At 48.6% G+C, this 17,867-nt stretch overlaps 1 protein-coding gene across 2 annotated transcripts; it reads left to right on the top strand.

Annotated features, from left to right (window-relative positions):
* Positions 1-10,782: 10,782 nt before the first annotated feature.
* On the top strand, positions 10,783-17,481 carry IRX6 (iroquois homeobox 6). Of its 2 annotated transcripts, none has more exons than XM_031458427.2 (6): positions 10,783-12,167; positions 13,173-13,430; positions 14,123-14,232; positions 14,404-14,711; positions 15,503-16,111; positions 17,029-17,481. In XM_031458427.2, the coding sequence occupies exons 1-6, from the start codon at positions 12,123-12,125 to the stop codon at positions 17,034-17,036; spliced, it is 1,338 nt and encodes a 445-aa protein (XP_031314287.1). In that variant the 5' UTR covers positions 10,783-12,122; the 3' UTR covers positions 17,037-17,481. The 2 variants fall into 2 exon arrangements, with proteins under 2 accessions (XP_031314287.1, XP_031314288.1); XM_031458428.2 differs by having other exon boundaries at positions 12,063-12,167; positions 17,032-17,481.
* Positions 17,482-17,867: the final 386 nt, after the last annotated feature.

The raw sequence follows: 17,867 nt of genomic DNA, 5'->3' as shown, positions 1-17,867 counted from the left end.
CTGTCCTTTTATCTTTTTGTTCTTTTTTTTTTTTTTTTTTGCATCTCCAAAGAATAGCTTATTGAAATTCTCTTGTATTCACTCCTTATTCTCCTGATGTGCTTATTTAAAACCAGCTTCAAAAGTACTTCATTTTTATTTATTTATTTTGGTATATATATATTTCTTTTTTTAATTGAAGTACAGTTACAATGTGTCAGTTTCTGGTGTACAGCCCTATGTCCCAGTCATGCATATACATACATATATTCATTTTCATATTCTTTTTATCTTTTTATTCTTAAACTGAGCTGGGGTCCATCTGTTGGAGCAACCAAAAGAATCTTGTCTAATACCTGTGTTAAGCACCCACTCTCAAGACAGAGGCACATCATCATGAGCCTTCCCACTGCCCATGACCTACTTTTCTGTATTTCTCCCCCAGCTCAGCAGTTTCACCCACTTTCTTCTGGAGCCCCTGCAGAATGGTGTCACTTGGAAGGTAGGAAAGCTGGAAGGCTTAGAGTTCCAGAAGATGCTACATCTCATCAGCTTTGTTATTTATGACCCTGCTGGATTCCAGAGCAACTAATCAGAGACTCAGGACTCAGCCTTCTCAGTCTGCCCCCATCACCTTCTCTGGCCCCGTCCCACACATGCCCCACCACTTACCCCTTAGGATCCCCAGTATCTCACTTCATGGCCCTGCATATGCTACTTCCTCTCTTACCCGGGGTGCCCCCTCCTCCTTCTCTGAGTGGAAACCCAGCTTGTCTGTCACAGACAGATCACTTCCTGATCTCCTGCATGCAGCTATAAGGCACAATTAGTTAACATTAGTCACTCCCATTGCCCTTTATGCTTATTATCCCTCATTACACTTAACGTGTTATGGTATTATTATCCGATATATTTCATGTCTGTGCCCCCATCAGACTAGTTGTTATTTAAAGACCTCTTCTTTCCTGGTGTTAATGCCCCCAAATTAGCTATTATGTGCCTCTGTACTTAGGGAACTTCTAGGTTGATTTCCATGTTTGTTTGTGCGTCTGTTTGTTTGTTTTTCCATCCAAGAGGTGCAGCCTCATAAAGTAAAAGTCTGCAAAGATCCAGTTCTTAAATGTTGAAGTAGAATGTATCAGAAATGCTGCCCCGTGAGTGTGCCTGGCTCTGCACGAAACTAAAGGGGAAGGTGTACAGAGTAGGGTGAGAGAGACAGTGGGAGACAGGGAGCCGTGTAAAGGGAAGGCTAACAAAGAAGAAAGAAGGCCAGTCTCAGCTGATTCTCCTTGGGCTGTTAGCCAGCTTCTGTGCAACACAGACCCTTTTAGGACATGGTCCTCCTTCAAGAGGGCTCATTCAAATGTCCCATGGACTTTAAAAGAAAAAAATACTGATCTCCATACTGAGGAATTCTACGCAGGTGTCAAAAGGACGACTATCTGTGTGCATGTTGGGAAGATGTATGAGTAGGTGTTTAAGAGAATAGAATGATACCCATTGTGTGTAAAGTAGCGAACATTTCGGAGCGGTTACATTGTACCAGGGCCAGTTCTACACGCTTAACATAATAATGGGCTAAGTCATCGGAAGAAACTGTGTGGTAAGCGTGTTATCCTCATTTTCCGGATGGGGAAATTGAAAAACAGGAATTAAGAAACTTATTCAAGACAATCATGCTTAGAAAGTGTCGGAGCCTTCCTAGAGGCAGCCTGCATATCATGCAATACTATTTATATACATACGCCCTGCTATATAGGTTGCCACATCCAGACCTTCAACCTCAAGGCTACACTGTCATTAATTATGTGTCGGTGTATGTGTATGTGTATGTGTGTGTGTATGTGTGTGTGTGTGTGTGTGTGTGTGTAAATGAGATAGAGATGGAGAGATTGTATATATGGCTTATACTTATATGGCTTGTATTAACATAGAAAATTTCTGGAAGGCAGCCAAGAAACTGTTAGGAGTCCGTGCCCCTGGAGAGTGGGGATGAAATAATCAGATGACTTTGTTGTCTCTTGGTACCCCCACTACACTGGCTCAGGAATTCATTCAGCTGTAAGTAATAGAAAACCCAATTAACAGAGACAGACAAAACCAGTTTATTTGTCTGACATAACTAGAAGTCCAAGAGGTAGTGTTTTATTGGCTCCCTGATAACAGGGCTACTTTTGTGCAATTATCTTGGCCTATGCTCGAGGTAACTCTCCTTCCTTGCTTCATTTTTCCCTCCATAGAGTTTATCTTCATCTAGCATCTCTACATTTTACCTGTGTACCTTGTTTATGGCCCTTTTCCTACTCCAGAAGGTTGGCTTTATGAGGATGGAGTCTTGGTTTTGTTCTCAGCCACACCCCAGCACCTGAGAGTCCTACCTGGTACAGAGTAAATGCTCAATAAATATTTGTTGAACTAGTGAATGAATAAATATTGCTGCTTCAGTCATCACGTCCGCATTCAAGACTCAGTAGGGAGGGCAGGTGCCACCACAGCTTCTGTCCTCTTTTATCATGGAAATAAGTGCTGTCCCAGAATCCTCCACGCACACTTCCTCTGCATCTTATTGGCCAAAATTGGTTCACATAGCATCCTCCTCTCCCCGATCAAAAGATTCAAGAAAGCCAAGAGCAAGTGCTTACAACTGCACAGGGCTACACCAGCCAATATCAACGTGTGCTTAGGCAGGAAGAAGCAGGGAGCGGGTGTCAGTTAGTCAATCATAACTCCCACAGGTAGTTTGGCTTTTTACCACGTGCATGTTCCACTTTTATTTTATATTTTTCTTGAATACTGATGACCAAGCCACAGAATCTCAGAGGGTGAGGCTGGGCATGTGTGCTTTTTGAAGACGCTGAAAAGATTTTGATGCACCATCACGATAAAAAAGAACTTTCCAGAGAGTCTGTCCTTATAGGTGGCAGAAGGGTTTTTAAGTCCTGGAAAAGATGTGAGCCCAAGGGACCTTTGTAGCTCATGGAGCTCAGGCTTTCCATTTAGCAGATGAGTCAACTGAGACTCCCAGAGGGAAAGAGACTTGTCCAAAACCTCCCAGGCAATCAGTAGCAGGACCAGGGCTAGATTCCAACATTGCCACTCACACCAGCGCTTTGCTCCCTTAAGATCTTGGCCACCTCCTTCTCCATCAAGTGTTTACAGCCAGGAGCAGGACCCTCCCATCACGCATATTTAACTTTTACAGAGAAACAACCAAGTATCAATTTTCCCTTTCTCTGCTAACGGCATAATCTAGAGTAATAAATTTGTCCCCAAGCAAAAAGATGCTCTTAATCCCCACACTGCTTTTCCATATCCCTGTGGTGTTTATAATGTAAAAGGAGTTTTAGTGGTTAATATGCACTCTGAGGCTTCCCCTTTATATATGTATAAATTTACATTCCGTAATTATAGTTGCAGGTTTCCCCTCTGCTCTGCCCCTGCCCTTGAGTTGGAGAGCGACACCGGAAATGGTTTATTTCTCCTGTCTACACTGACAGTCTAATCCCACCCGTGTATTTCATGCTGTCTCCATCAGGTCCATTTTCTCCAAGCCACAAGGTAGTCACTGTCCCAAAGTCCCCATCTCTGCAGACTCAAAGCAGCATGTGCCTGGAGCAAAGGTAGGCACCCCCTCTGCAAGGTGACAGCTTTGGGGCAGAGGGTTTCAGAAGTGCAGGCGAGGAGACCCAAGGTCCTGTTGGTGGATGCATTATTGCTGACTGAATGCCCCGCACTCAGTGTCCTGCCTGTGAGGTTGCTATGAACATGGCAAACTTTTCTGAGTGCTTGATGAAAGCAAACCTGAACAACCAGAAAGCAGAGGCGTGTGTGGCTGGAAACCTGCCGGGGGAAATCTGATAGCACAACCAAAATGAGAGAGCGAGGTGCCACCTTCCCACAGGAGGGGAACGCTGCAGAGCTACCCCCCCCCCCAAAGCCTGTCTAGAACCCCAACATCAGACTCTATGCTTCCTTGCAAAAGGTGCTGGAACCATAAGAGGACCAAGCAGCAATTCAGAGACCCAGTGAGTCCGGGATTGTCTCAAACGCTGATCAGTATGTGGCCTGAGCCAGCAGCTTAGTCCCTCTGAACCCCGGTTGCTCACTTGTGAGAAGAGGGTAAGAACACCTCCCCCAGTGAACCCCCAGGATGACGAGGAGACTGGAAGAGGTCAAGTTCTGAGCCTGTAAGACCTGTAGCAGGTCATGTGGGGAGACTTGAAGCAACAGAGTCACGGATGCCCTAAAACTCCAGCTCAGCAATGCTCCCTCCCCCATGCTCGTCAGCCAGTATTTATAAGAGATGTATTTTCCTAGTCATTTAGACATTATATGTAGCCCAGGTCATCAGTTGAAGGCCAATGTAAAAAAATATCAGCTGAGACTCCAAGGTGTTGGTGTCAGTGAGACCAAAATGGCTATTGAGCTGCTCCATTTATTTATTTATTTTTTATTTCTATGCAGCTATTTGGGATTGCATAAACTTAAAAAGGGAGGGGAAGCAAACCACAGGCTCTAAAAAAGCATAGCAGCTCAGATCAACCGTGTATTAGGTGAGGTGGGTATTTCTTGAAACGGCATCATCTTAACTATTAAGCATTTGATTGGAAATACGTTATTTTTCCCAGCCTGCAGAGCCAGCAGCTTGAGCTCAAGCCCCAGATTTTCAGTACTAGCTCCACTATCCTGAGCAAGTCATGCTCTCTGAAGTTCCAGCTTCTGTAAAACAAATGATGGCTCATTTCAGGTAGATGTTAGAGCTAAACTGTAAACTCCACGGGGCCAGAGAGTTTAATTGTCTCGCTGACTGCTAAATCCACAGCCCCTAAGTCAGTGCACTTAAATAAATATCAAGCCCTCAGTGAATGCTTGGTGAAGGAGTGAATGGAGGGTAACATAAAACATGTGTAACTTCATGCCTAGAGTCTGTTGAACATTCAATAAATATTAGGCCACTCTCCCAAATTATGATGGTGCTAGGTAAGTGATTTCAGGATGATGTGAGATTATTTAACTCATTAGAATGTAGCCAGCATGAGGGCAGGAACCTGTTTTTTCAGGGCTGAATTCTCACCTCCTGGAACCATGCCCAGCATTCAGTAGACACTCAATAAATGTTTGTTGAATGAATGATATGGGTTTTTCCCAGAAAGGCTGGGCGCACCTGAGATTTTTCTTAGATTCTCACTAGCCTTCGTCCTGTGTGTACACAAAATATATTCAAGCATTCATAGGACGTTAGGACTGTAATTCTCAGGGGCTCCTGGCTGCTTAGAGCCTCCATGATCAGTCAATAGCAAATAAGCAGAGGCCATACAATAGTTTCAACTCCAAAGTAACAGAAACATCTTCTGTTGCCCCTGAAACTCTTCCTGAATTTCAACAGAAAATTGTGCAAGAAAAATACTGTGAAATTTCACAACCTCTGTCAGTGTGAAAAATGTCATGGAAAAAGATTTTTCTTATAAAACAGCAACTTATTAAAGTCATCAGTGCTGGAAAGCTCCAAGATAAATGAAGAAAACAAGAGGCACAGATCCAACAGTTCTGGTTTTATGAATAGACTCTCCCACCACCCCACTCATTTGTAAGATTCTCATGAGATCTTTTTTTACAGCAGGTAATGAATCATCTTCATGATATCTTTAAATGGATGATCAATACTATATTTTCCCATAAAATGTTTGGTTTGAAATCCGATTTTAAGTGCATTAGAGTTTTTGTGCACCAAATGGGTGAATGCCATAATAAATTGTCATCAAATATGAAAGAAATATAGCAGAGATTAATTGCCATATTTATTTATGAGTCTATAAAATACCTTGTGAAAGTCCTGGCACATTTTTGGGATACCAATTTGAACCTTCAGGAAAGTTAAAAGCATTAAAAGAGACTGCAAGGAGATTTATTATCAGAATGTTTTTAATTGCAGACCCAGGCAGACATGCAGGTATTAGGATGGCTGTGCCCTTAATGGGCATGTCTCATGTGTTTCTCTTTTTTTTTCTCTCCCTTTAAAAATGATATACTTCCCATATTTCTATTGATTTGTGAAGATCTGTCGTAATTTACTGGGGCCAGCACGTGACATCACAAATGGTCCCAGCTTCCCTAAAGTAGCGGGCCCCAGGTGGCACAAAAAAAGAAGGCTCCTGGCCAGTTCTAATGCTCAGCTTTAAACGTAGGAGAAACCCCAGTGAAAGAGAACACTGGGGGAATGCCGCTAATCAGACAAAACGTATATGGCTTGGAGGTCCTCAGATTTTCACTGAAGCCTAGAAGTCTACGATAGTGAAATCCTTTAGGGAGAAGGATGACAAAATCTTATTCTTAAAAACTGCTTGTTAGCAGTGGTCCAGTTAGAGAGCTGTACCCAAAAAATACACAGCCCCTAGCTGGAGGCAGAGCCAGCACCAAATCAGCTCCATTTCCGTTTGTCTAGGCCGTAACTCTGTCCCCTAATTATACACTCAAACTGCTCCTAGGCTGTGTTGCAAAGAGGAGAAAGGCCATTGCATTTTATCCAGGCAAGGCCTTCTATGTTGTCTCTTTCAGGTCTTTCTTTTTTACGTGCATTTCTTTCCCAAAGACTTTGGCTTCAAAAACTGTTCCCTGGTTTTCAAATCCATACATCTGTTGTTGACTTTCAATTTTAATTTCTTGAGATGCCTTGTGCTTATCATTAGAAAGATGTCACCATCCAGAGGATAAAAATAATCAAGAATTTCTATACACAAAACCTGCTTTGTAAGTGAGAAGTTAATGCACCAGTGTCCCCCACCAATCTACTGATGCAAAAACAAAGATGTGTTTGTGTATATATATACACGCATAGATATACATATATCCTCCTGAATATAGTCACTAACTAAATGCCATTAATGGTTTTTCAAACCAGCATAGATATATAGACATAATCTTGGCTGGATTTTTTAGAGGCATTTTTGTTGTTGCTGGCTTTGTTTTGTTTTTTTAATGTTCTTACCGGTCACAGCTGGGTCTGTTTGCTGTTTTCTATTTTAATTAATGACCAACATTGAATTTCTGAAACTCTCAAATGATTACATAAGCTCTTTCATAATTCAAGATGATACAAAAACATGTAATAGAGACCCTGAACTTGTGTGCTTGCCATGACATCTCTTTTGACAATTTCTCTGCTAAATTACAGTGTGTTATCACAGGGCACTAAATGCAAATGCTCTCAGTCCAGCTGGAGTTAGCAACATCTCATGGCTCTATCTGGCTTTATATATGTTTGAAATACGGTCCTGTGGCAAGACCCAAAGTCAGGCGGTCTGGATTCTGGTTCTTCCTCTGTCATCTACTGGGTTATATGATCTTGGATTTTCTTCCCACCTCTCCAGTTTCCTTATCCTGAGCCTTAAATAAGATAAAGCAGGGGTGTTTAGGATAGCTCCCAAGCATGCTATAAACGCAAAGGAATGTTATTATTAACAAGCTATGATTTTTAACTCTAAGCTTAGGTTTGTATCAGGCCTGCTGATGCACCAGGATCTCAGCATTGTCTCATTTTTTACTTTATCCAGAAGTTCATCCTCTCTTTCTATTTGCCACCATCCTGACAAGCAACATCAGCACCCTCATCTGGGAATTATTGCCTTTTTATTTTCCCCTCCTGATGCCAGAGTTGCTGCTGACAATATGTATTCAGGCAAGGCAGGGGCTCTCTGTGTTTCACAATCAGATGCCATGCACACTACTTCCGTCAAAACAATTAGTGTTCATTTCGGTTTCACTCGGGGAGACCTGCGGTGACTGATCAGTATAAATTATAGATGCCTCTGTCCAGATGCACTTGTTCATTCATGCATAGATTTGAGGAAATTTCATTCTTCTTAGTTCAAAAACAGTCACTGAAAAAAAAATCATACTTAAAAAAATATAATTTAGCACATTTTCATTTGTGTTATTATACCCATATATTCACACATTCTATTTATGATTTGAGGCATTGGAAGTTGATTTGGGGCATTTTGGGGGTTGTCACCCCCTCCCTGTAAAATCTGCTATCTTTATAAATCATTCAGAAATGATAGCTATTTAACCCAAAATAATGCAGTATGATTTCTTTTCTTTCTTCCTTTCTTTCTTCCTTTCTTTCTTTTTTCCTTTCTTTCTCTCTTTCTTTCTTTCTTTCTTTCTTTCTTTCTTTCTTTCTTTCTTTCTTTCTTTCTTCCTTCCTTCCTTCCTTCCTTCCTTCCTTCCTTCTTCTTTCTTTCTTTCTTTCTTTCTTTCTTTCTTTCTTTCTTTCTTTCTTTCTGTCTTTCTGTCTTTCTGTCTTTCTTTCTGTCTTTCTTTCTTTCTGTCTTACTGGTAGTACTTGCATTCAATTCAAGTTTATTGTCAAAGACACATCCTTTACTCTGCCTGCTCAGGACCCTCAATGCATTTCAAGCAAAGCAACATCAACTTCAAATAAACAATGTGGCACTTTCCCCGCTCCAAATAGGCCTTTGGCTGTTTACTTTGTTTCATATTTGTTTTAATGAGCAGCTAGAGGAAATACCAAGACATGTGGCATAATACAACAAAAGAATCTGTATCATTTGTATAAAATACTTTAGGTGGAATGACACCGTTAAATATAACTGGGAGGGTCTGTATTTAATAGGTTTATTTACTTGCTTCAATGAAATTCAATGTGTACATGTAGACAGTTGGGTATTTTCCCCCAAAACTAAATTAATCAGTGCTGAACAAAGCAATCAAAAGCCGGCACTGTGGAGAAGCTCAGAGCACTTGGCTGTGGAGGTGAGTGCCTGTCGACAGTCAGGAGGATGAGAGCAAATTCCATGGCAGCATCCCTGAATCACTTTCCAGGAAAGACTTCTTCTCACTGGAGCTTTCTGCCAGACAGAGGCTGATACTGGTTAAGCCTGCTGGTTTGGTTTTGTAATGAGGGGCCCAAAATAAAGGGAAAAGGTACACTTCATAAGAACAACTTTTAGGGAACCCTACTAAACGCTCAAGGTGGTGACAATCAAATTTGTCAGTGGCCCTGGGTAGGTTTGCTGTGGGTGCAGACTCTCTCCAAGGAAAAAAAAATGTTAAATTAAGATCTCTCATGTCTGGAAACAACAGCCTTCCTTCCCAAAATGTTCTGATAACTTAAAGCAACTTTGAACACAATAGAAAGATTCCTTAACATAAACCCTGTTCTTTTGTTTTCTTTTCTGCAGATGAAGAAAAACACTGAGGTATCTTTACAGTCCTGCCTTCCAATTCACTTTACCGCTGCTCTTCCACCTCTTCCTTTTCCTTTTGAAAAATCTTGTTGCTTTCCTCTAACCCTAGAGAGCAGAGACAAGAGGTAGGCCTGGAGGCCCTGCACACAGCATTGATACCGCAGAGGTCTTATAAATCAGCTGAAAATCAATAAATTCTATATGGTAGTTTCTCCTTTGTAACCAGATCGCCAGGGGACAGAACTAATGCTTTTTCCTCACCACCCTCCCCATTTTTCTGTCATAAAAAAGAAAAAAAAATCTGCATAGGAACAAACGGGCAATCAAAGTTGCTGAGTAAGTATTTCAACTATCTAATTTTATTACTTTACAATTGACATACCTTCCCTCTGGAAATGTTTGCAATTAATTAATTAGCAGTAATCTTCCCCAAGGGACTAATTTAATGAATTCTCTCCAATTCTTACTTTAAAAAAAAAATAGCTTAGATGTATCCAAGCTGCAAATGTGTAGATGGCTCCAAAGTGCATTTTGAAAAATCAAGGGATCTTATCTATTATGGTGAATTTTTGTCACTAAATCCATCTGGCGATAACTATAATTCTTCTAACTAGGAGTTTGCCCGGGTTGAACGCAAGGTTTCTCCAAGGTAACGACACTCAGCAGCAGCCAGGAAGCCTCGCTCGGTTTGTTCGTATTTAAAATGGAGCTTGTCCTCGTGTTAATAATCTCTTAGGCGGAGAAGTCTGCGATTTGCGGCTTATTCAAGCTCCGAGCGCGTTCTGCAGAATCCGTAAAGAAAGAAAGAAAGAAAAGCCAGTGTCTTTCTAAAGAGGTCGCGGGCTCCTGGGCCTACTAGTCTCCTCTGAAAGGCGCCAGAGGAAAGCTTTCCGCCAGGCATCGCGTGCCAGGCCCCCAGACCTTGTCGGTCCCTGGGCTTCCGCCTTGCCTCGCCAGAACCCAGGGCAGAGATCCAGGTTGCTCTTAACTTCTGGGCCACACGTTCATGAGTTTCAACTAGAAAATAAAACTGGGCCCTTGACCTAACCCCCCTGATTCCTCTGGAGAGGTGCAGCTGGGCCTGAGAGAACGTTTTTAAGCCCAGTAACCCCGTAAGTGAAAGGCGAGGGATTCCGAGGTTTCTGGCCTGCAAACCCCCAAACCCAAGAGTTCCACTCGGATCCCGGCAGCATCCCGCAAAACCTAGCCCCACCAGACTGGCCTCCCCTTTACGCCCCCAGACCTCGCAGGTTGGAGGCTCTAAGCGGGTAGCTGCGGACCTGAGGACTGAGCCTTCAGGAGTGCAGGATCTACGGTGCTAGCAAACTGGTGGCCGCTTGCCTGGGGGTCAGGCCTAGAGTGCTCAGCCTCCTCCCAGGCACCAACGAGCTCTTCCGCCCATCAGTGCCTCTTTGAGGGCCTCTGGGATGGAAGGGGCGGTCTGGCCGCTGGGGCGGTCTGGCCGCTGGGCCGGGCCGGCGGGGCGTCCCGGCGGAGCGCAGGGGAATTAGTCCTCCCCGCGCACTGAACCGCGGCTCGCCAGCGCCACCCCCCAGCGGAGCGCAGCGGCTGCAGTTCGTCCCCAGCTCCTTCCTCCGGCTTTCCGCTCTCCCGTGGACACGCAGCGCGGTGCGCACAAGGCAGCCAAGTTTCACCTTCGGAGGAGATGCCCTGGGGTCTTAGCCCGCGGTCTGCAGATGCCAGGGGTCAACCTTGGCGCGTTTCCAGGCCGAGTCCGAGGGGATCTGAACCTTGACCTCGAGGGGGCGCTATTCGGCCTACTCGAGGGCCAGAAGGCGACAGAGAAGCCCCGGGGTCAAGGCCATGGAGAGCCTGAATCGAGCTAGAGTTTTGGAGAGACTAGGGTGGAGAGCCAGGTCCCCGTGGACAAAGACGGCCGGATCACTGACATCCACTGACGCTGCACAGCGCTGCCCTAAGGAGCGCGGGGCCTGTGGCGTGAACAAACTTTCCTGCAGCGGAAGGGCGGGGAAGCCCGGCTGGAGGCTTCTCCCGCGAGCCACTGCTCTCCTCCACCTGCCAGCGTTCAACCTCCGCCCAGCCTTCGCCCACCCCCATTCCGTCCCCTCCCCCGCGCGCCTCTGTTCATACAGACTCCTCATCTCTCTCCTCTCCCCTCCTCCTTCTCCCTCTAGCCTTTTCCCCCCACTTTTCTCCTGTTTTTTCTCCTGTCTCTTCTTTTGTTTTCTCTCCTCCCTCGCCGCCCGGCGCTTCTCTCCTCCTCCGGGCCGCAGGGGAGGAGGTAAGCGCGCCGCGCCTGGGGCCTGCGCGGCGCAGTGGGAGGCGTTTCTCCTACTTCTCCCGGGTAATTTGGAGAGATTGTATGTGCGCGCGCGCGTGAGCTTAGGGCGAAAAGGGGTAGGATCCTGCGCCAAGCAGAGAGGGTCAGGGTCTTTGACGTTCTCACCAGCTACACAAACCTTCCGGAACAAGTGTGAGTGTGGTGAGGGTGCGCGCGCGCGCACGGGCTGGCTGCGCTCGGCAGGCTTGGTGGCCCGGGGCCCCAGGGCCCGGGGGCTCGTCTGGCGGCCCGGGATTACCGTGACGTCACCTTGAGCCTCTGGCCACCTTGGACTGGGGCACCTCGGGAGCCGCACAGCCCCGCGCCGCGCCTCACCTTGCCTTGCCACCGCGCGTTTTTGGGAACCCGCAACCTCTCCCTTCCCCTGCCCATCCATGGGCCCTACTGTCTTCCGGACCACGCGGGCCGGAGGGGAGCCTTCTGGAGCGCAGGGCTCGGCAGCCAGGCTGCCTTCGGCTCTGCCTCCAGTCGCGCCAAGCGGGCGGAGGACCCGGCGCTGGGCACGGGCAGTCGTGTAAGGAACAGAGGCCGCGGACGGCTGGAGGTGCAGAACCGCGGGGCTGAGGCGGGAACTCGCAAGAGAAGAGGGAGGCGAGTCAGGTATAGCCACCATGTCCTTCTCGCACTTCGGACACCCGTACGGCAGCGCTTCCCAGGTAAGAGCCTCCCCCATGGAGGATGGGGGCCGACTGGGTGGAGGGGGTGCCTAGTGCACGAGCCTGCCCCTTAGCACCCTCCTCTCCCACGAGTCCCCGGGGAAGCCAGAGTGAGCAGACACCTGAGTAATGTGCCACGGACCCCTCTGACATCCCCAATCCCTGGCTGAGAACGTTCCACTCCCCCAGTGCAAGCTGGAAAATCGTGTGACCCGAAACTTGGGCACTCTAACCACGCGCTCACCGAGGTGGGTGGATTTCGGTAATCTTCCAAACAGGCCTTATTGTACAGATATCCGAGGTGCCCGGGAGAGTCTCAGAATTCCAGTCCAGAGGCTACCTGCCCATCTCACTCGTTTTCTGTGCTTGTTCACTTGTTGTCCTCTGCTCTTATCCTCCCCCTTCCTTCGGTAGATTCAAGCTCTCTGCTTCTGGTTCCTTCGATTTTCCAGACCAGGGTGGGTATTGTGCAGTGACAAGGGTTTCCTGGGGAAATTCTGGAGACATTCACCCCTGTCTACAGTTTCTCTGCTGAGTGCAGAAGGCTAGTCCAACTTGACCACTGCCCTGCTTTGTGATCTAGGATAAGTCTCTAGTCCTCATTTCCTTTACCCCTCATTCCCTATCTATAAAATAGGGAGCGGGAGTGAGACGTGGTCTCTAACGCTAGCTAACTTCTAGTTCGGCCTCTTTAGATCCTGTGAGCCGGGAGAGAGGGTTTGCGAGGGAACTCGTGGAGTTTGGCTTCTGCAATCTGAGCTTTAGAACGTTCCCACGACCCGGACCCCCTAGAACTTTAGCAAAGGTTTATGAGTATCTATATAGGCAGTTCGGATAAATTGAGTCTTCGGATAATTCCTGTCTCAGTACTCAGCAGAATGCTCGGCGCCCGGTGGCATTGAGTTTACATTGAATGAAGGAATGATCTGGCAGTTTCGCCGCTGGCTCCAGCCAGTCCCAGGCGCCGGTCTCTGACCTCCAGTGCCCCCTCTCTCGCCCCCGTAGTTTCTGGTGTCTGCAAGTTCCAGCGCCACTTGCTGCGAATCTGCCCCGCGCTCGGTCCCAGACGTGGCCTCAGGCTCCACCCCGGCGGCTGCGCTCTGCTGCGCACCCTACGACAGTCGGCTGCTGAGCAGTGCGAGGCCTGAGCTGGGCGCGGCCTTGGGCATCTATGGAGCTCCTTACTCGGCCGCTGCAGCTGCCCAGAGCTACCCAGGCTACCTGCCCTACAGCCCGGAGCCGCCCGCACTGTACGGGGCGCTGGTGAGTACACTGGAGCCTGGATCTGTGCCCCGGAACCCATCCGGCCTAGAAGCAGGAGCGGCAGGGGCAAAATCCAGTGTGATATCTCCATCTAGGAAAACACAGGAAGGACGCACCACTCTGAGGAAAGGAAATGGTTAGGATTGTACATAAAGGATGGGGGTGGGGACCCACATCCTTACATTTTACAGTTTGCAGAACTCCGTACTGTTTAGAAAACATCTGTACCTCAGTCAGTGCTGTGCAAGTCATCGCTAGGCTCACTGCACAGATGAGGAAACTGAGGTGCAGAGGGACTCAAATAATCTTACCCAAAGTCATAGAGATAGAAAGAGCCAGGGAATAGTCTGGGGGAGGAAAGTAAGGGAAGTTCCCCAGGTAATGGGAGGGGAGGTTGAGTGAGACAAGGAGTAACAGTAATAACAACTAATGTTTACTGCTTATTCTGCACAAGGAATTCTGCCAAACATTGTTCTTCAATTACCTATAGGTCTTATTGTTATCCCCATTTTACCAAGGGGGAAACTGAGGCACAGAGGGGTTAAACTACTGTGCCCAGGATCACACAGCCAAGGCAAGCTGTGGTACTATAGTCTGAACCAGACTTGACTCCAGAGCTCACATTCTTAGCAACACCGCCCCTCTCCTCCTCCCCAAATGTAGTCCTGAATCCTTCCTTCCTCCTCGATCAGAATCCACAGTATGAATTTAAGGAGGCTGCAGGGAACTTTACACCCAGCCTGGCGCAACCAGGAGCCTATTATCCCTATGAGCCGACTCTGGGGCAGTACCAGTATGACCGGTAAGGCATGGGGCATTGGTGACTGGCATTGCAAGTCCTTCCCCTTCCCCTGCCAAGGTGGGACCAATCCACAGAGCATGGGGAGCTGTGTGCTGGGAGGGGAGCGGATCCTCACTGCCAGGCCACAGACTGTCTCCTGTCTGCAGCCCCAGAGCCAGGTTCTCCCCCCAGGTACGGAGCAGTGGAGTTGAGCGGTGCCGGGCGCAGAAAAAATGCCACCCGAGAGACCACTAGCACGCTCAAAGCTTGGCTCAATGAGCATCGCAGGAACCCCTACCCCACCAAGGGCGAGAAGATCATGCTGGCCATCATCACCAAGATGACCCTCACTCAGGTGTCCACCTGGTTCGCCAATGCACGCCGGCGCCTCAAGAAGGAGAACAAGATGACTTGGGCACCCAAGAACAAAGGCGGGGAGGAGAGGAAGGTGGAGGTTGGAACAGAGGAATTACTGGGCTGCCTAAACGGTGACACCAAAGGTATCAGACATTCACCTCCCCACCTGACATGGGTTTTCCAGCCATCAAGCAATTTGATTGGATTTTCACAACCACTCCGTGGGGGACCTTTCACAGAAGGCACCCCCTGGCTTACCCTTGTAGCTGCAACTCCCGCATGCCTCAGGGTCTTTACCTGTGTGGTTCCCTCTGCCTGGAATTCCCTGCAGAACCAGCTTCTTCTCCACTCTAAAGTGTCACCTCCTCAAAGCCTTCCCTGGCCACCCTTGCCAGCTAGCTTCCCAACTTATTCTCTGTCACATCAGCCTACTTTATTGCCTTTGCCATACTTACCCCCCCAGGAATGTCCGCTCCACTAGAAAGTATCTTATCCACTGCTGTAGTTTCTAAATTCCTAAGACCTAAATGCCTAAATGATTTCTGGCACCTAGCTGGCGCTCAGTGAATATTTCCTGAATTAAGTAATACCCAGCTGTGGGTGTTGGAATTGGGTGAAAATGGTCCCTTGCTTTTTTAACGTTGAGAAACTGAGATCCAGGTTTTAGGCAATGAAAAGTGGCCGTTTCCTTGGGCTATGGAAGGGGAGGAGTCTTTCAAAGGGTGGGGGCAGGTCTGGGGGCGGAAATTCTTTCCCAGGGCAGGCAGGCAGCCCTGGGGCAAATGCAGGAGGCAATGTGGCCAGCTTGGTGAATTACACCGAGAATGCCCTGAGTGCAGGGTGCATCTTGCTAAAAGCTTCTCAGGGATGGGCGCTCCCAAGGGTTTCCCTTGGGGCCTGGGGCTTTTCTCACTCCACTCCTGATTTCCCGCAGAAGCTACTGCTAGCCAAGAGGCCCGGGGGCTCCGGCTGAGTGACCTGGAAGACCTGGAGGAAGAAGAGGATGAGGAGGCGGATGAAGAAGAGGAAGTGGTCACAGCTACGGACAGGCTGGCTGAGCTCCATAAAGACATTCAGTCTCTGCCAGAGGTTCAACGTGCCGCCGCGCGAGAGGGCCGGCCGGAGCGAAGGGAGTGCAGTCTGGCGGCACCCCGCTTCTCCTTCACTGAGCCCCCCGGGTCGGGAGAAGCAGACTTCCTCCGGGTTGAGCCAGGAGGCCCCAGGTTGACCATGCACTACCCATGCAGCGAGAAACCTCGCATCTGGTCTCTGGCGCACACGGCGGCAGCCAGCGGCGTCGAAGGGGCACCTCCATCCCTGCCCAGGACGCGAAGTCCTGAGTGTCATCTGATTCCTGGACAGCCTCCGGGCTCGGGCACGAGACCCACGGTCCGTAGAGACTCCGCGTGCGAAGAGTCTTCTCGAGTAGCCAAAGCCTTTGGAAACCCCACGTTTGCCCTCCAGGGTCTGCCGCCGAATTGTGCGCCACGTCCGCGGCGGAGGGAGCCTGCAGTGCAGTGCCAGTACCCGTCGGGAGCTGAAGGTAGTGGGCCCCCAACCGCGCTGGGAGTGTCTGTCCAAAAGACACCTGCTGCTATCCCCCACCCCCATGCTCCCCAGCCGCTGGACACGCCCTCTGCCTCTCAGCACTCCTTAAAACAGAAGCTTAGAGAGTTCTGTTTAGTTCTAGTATCCACATTTCAAAGCCAAATGATAGTACTAATTTCAGAATGAGAGAGTAACTTACCTAGGGAACACTTAGAAATTCATTGAAGAGATGTGCAGGTTAGATCTCGCCAATGTTCAGCTGAACGTGCCAGGTGGGCATCATCATGGCCCTCTGGCACAGGCACCCTTGTCCCGTGCCTGCCCATCAGAAGAGGCCAGCTGGCTCCTGCCATTCTTATACCAAGACTTTGCTAGGGGTAGGCAGGCACCAGGGCTTTCTGAGAAGTCTAAGGATAAGGGTCAAATATAGACAAGTGATTTAAGGCCAGTGCTTAAGTTCAGCTTGCAGCCCTCTGTGCCACCCACTAAAATCCCTAGGGAGTGTAGCTCAGGTGGGTGCTGTCCCTGGAGAGCACTTACCCCCAAGAGCTCACCCCCAAGTAGGGCAGGACTGCCAATCACTGTCTTCTGCCCCTGGCTGGTTCTCTGGCTGTGCCTGGTGGAAGGGAATTTCACCCGACAAAGGGACATTCCCCAAGCATTTGGCAGCCTCCAGCAATTACTGTCAGATTGTGCTCTTTGAAGTAATTTCTCTCAGGATTAGCTACTGGCTTAGAAAATTGGGTTACACTGTTATTTGAATTTACACATAACGGGGTCCAAATGTTACCTCTGGCGAGCAAATTGCCTCTAGATTTTTGATTCCCTCTGGATGAGACACCACCGACCTCCGATTTCCTAGGAATCGCCACCAAGTGGCCTTTGGATTTTAATCAACCTTTCCTCTCTCAGCAGGTTAGCGCAATGGCTGCGATTTGCAGAAGAATCTTGGAAGTAAGCCCTAATTTTTCGAACTCACCTCCACACTAAGAAGCTGAGAGACCTCGCCAGGGTCTGGGGCTCTCACTTCACCTAAGAGACAGACACACAGAACCCTCCTACCAGCCCTCCTTGCACGCAGAGCTGGGAGTGGCTGACAGACATGCCAGATCCCACTCCCACGGAGGAGGTGGCAGGTCACCTTGGAGAAGGCCAGGTGGGAAGGCTGGGAGAGTCTGCCTGGAGCATCAACTCAGTACCCAAGTCTCCCTCTCCCCTCTGGATTCAGGGTCTGAAGTCACTCCCTCTCCTGCTCACCCCCATCACCCTCACTTTGTAACTTCAATGCTGACCTGGCCCCCAACGACCACCTGCGTCTTCTCCCTGCCTTCCCACTCCTTGTGTCCTTAAAAATAATCAAACCAACCCGGAGCTGTGTGGCCTATTTGCTCCTGGGGTGCTTGGAGAGGTGGGGGTGGAGGGGAGGATGGGATGTGGTCAGGGGTGCTGAGGAAAGGGCGGCATGAGCTGCAGATTTCAGTCCCTTTCATAGCTGGGGGAGAAACTGACTCGGTAATGGCCAAGACGAAGGCTCCTGTGGCTTAGCCCACCAAACTCTGCGGGGCATCCAACTTGCAGAGTTTGGCTGAAGCCAGGCTGGTAAGTGTGCTTGAGGGGTGGGGACCTGCAACTGTGAGGAGTGGGGGAGGAGCGGGACGGAGCTGTCAGGATATTCGTCTGGAACCTGAAGTTGTTTCCGGGCTCCTAGTTGGGTTTTAAGTTTGTTGGGAGGAGGGGCGATGGGGATCCCC

The sequence above is a fragment of the Camelus dromedarius genome, chromosome 9 (assembly GCF_036321535.1).
Source record: "Camelus dromedarius isolate mCamDro1 chromosome 9, mCamDro1.pat, whole genome shotgun sequence".
NCBI classification, from domain to species: domain Eukaryota; kingdom Metazoa; phylum Chordata; class Mammalia; order Artiodactyla; family Camelidae; genus Camelus; species Camelus dromedarius.
The sequence above is the reverse complement of the archived record's forward strand: the minus strand, read 5'-3'. Positions and strand labels throughout refer to the sequence as shown.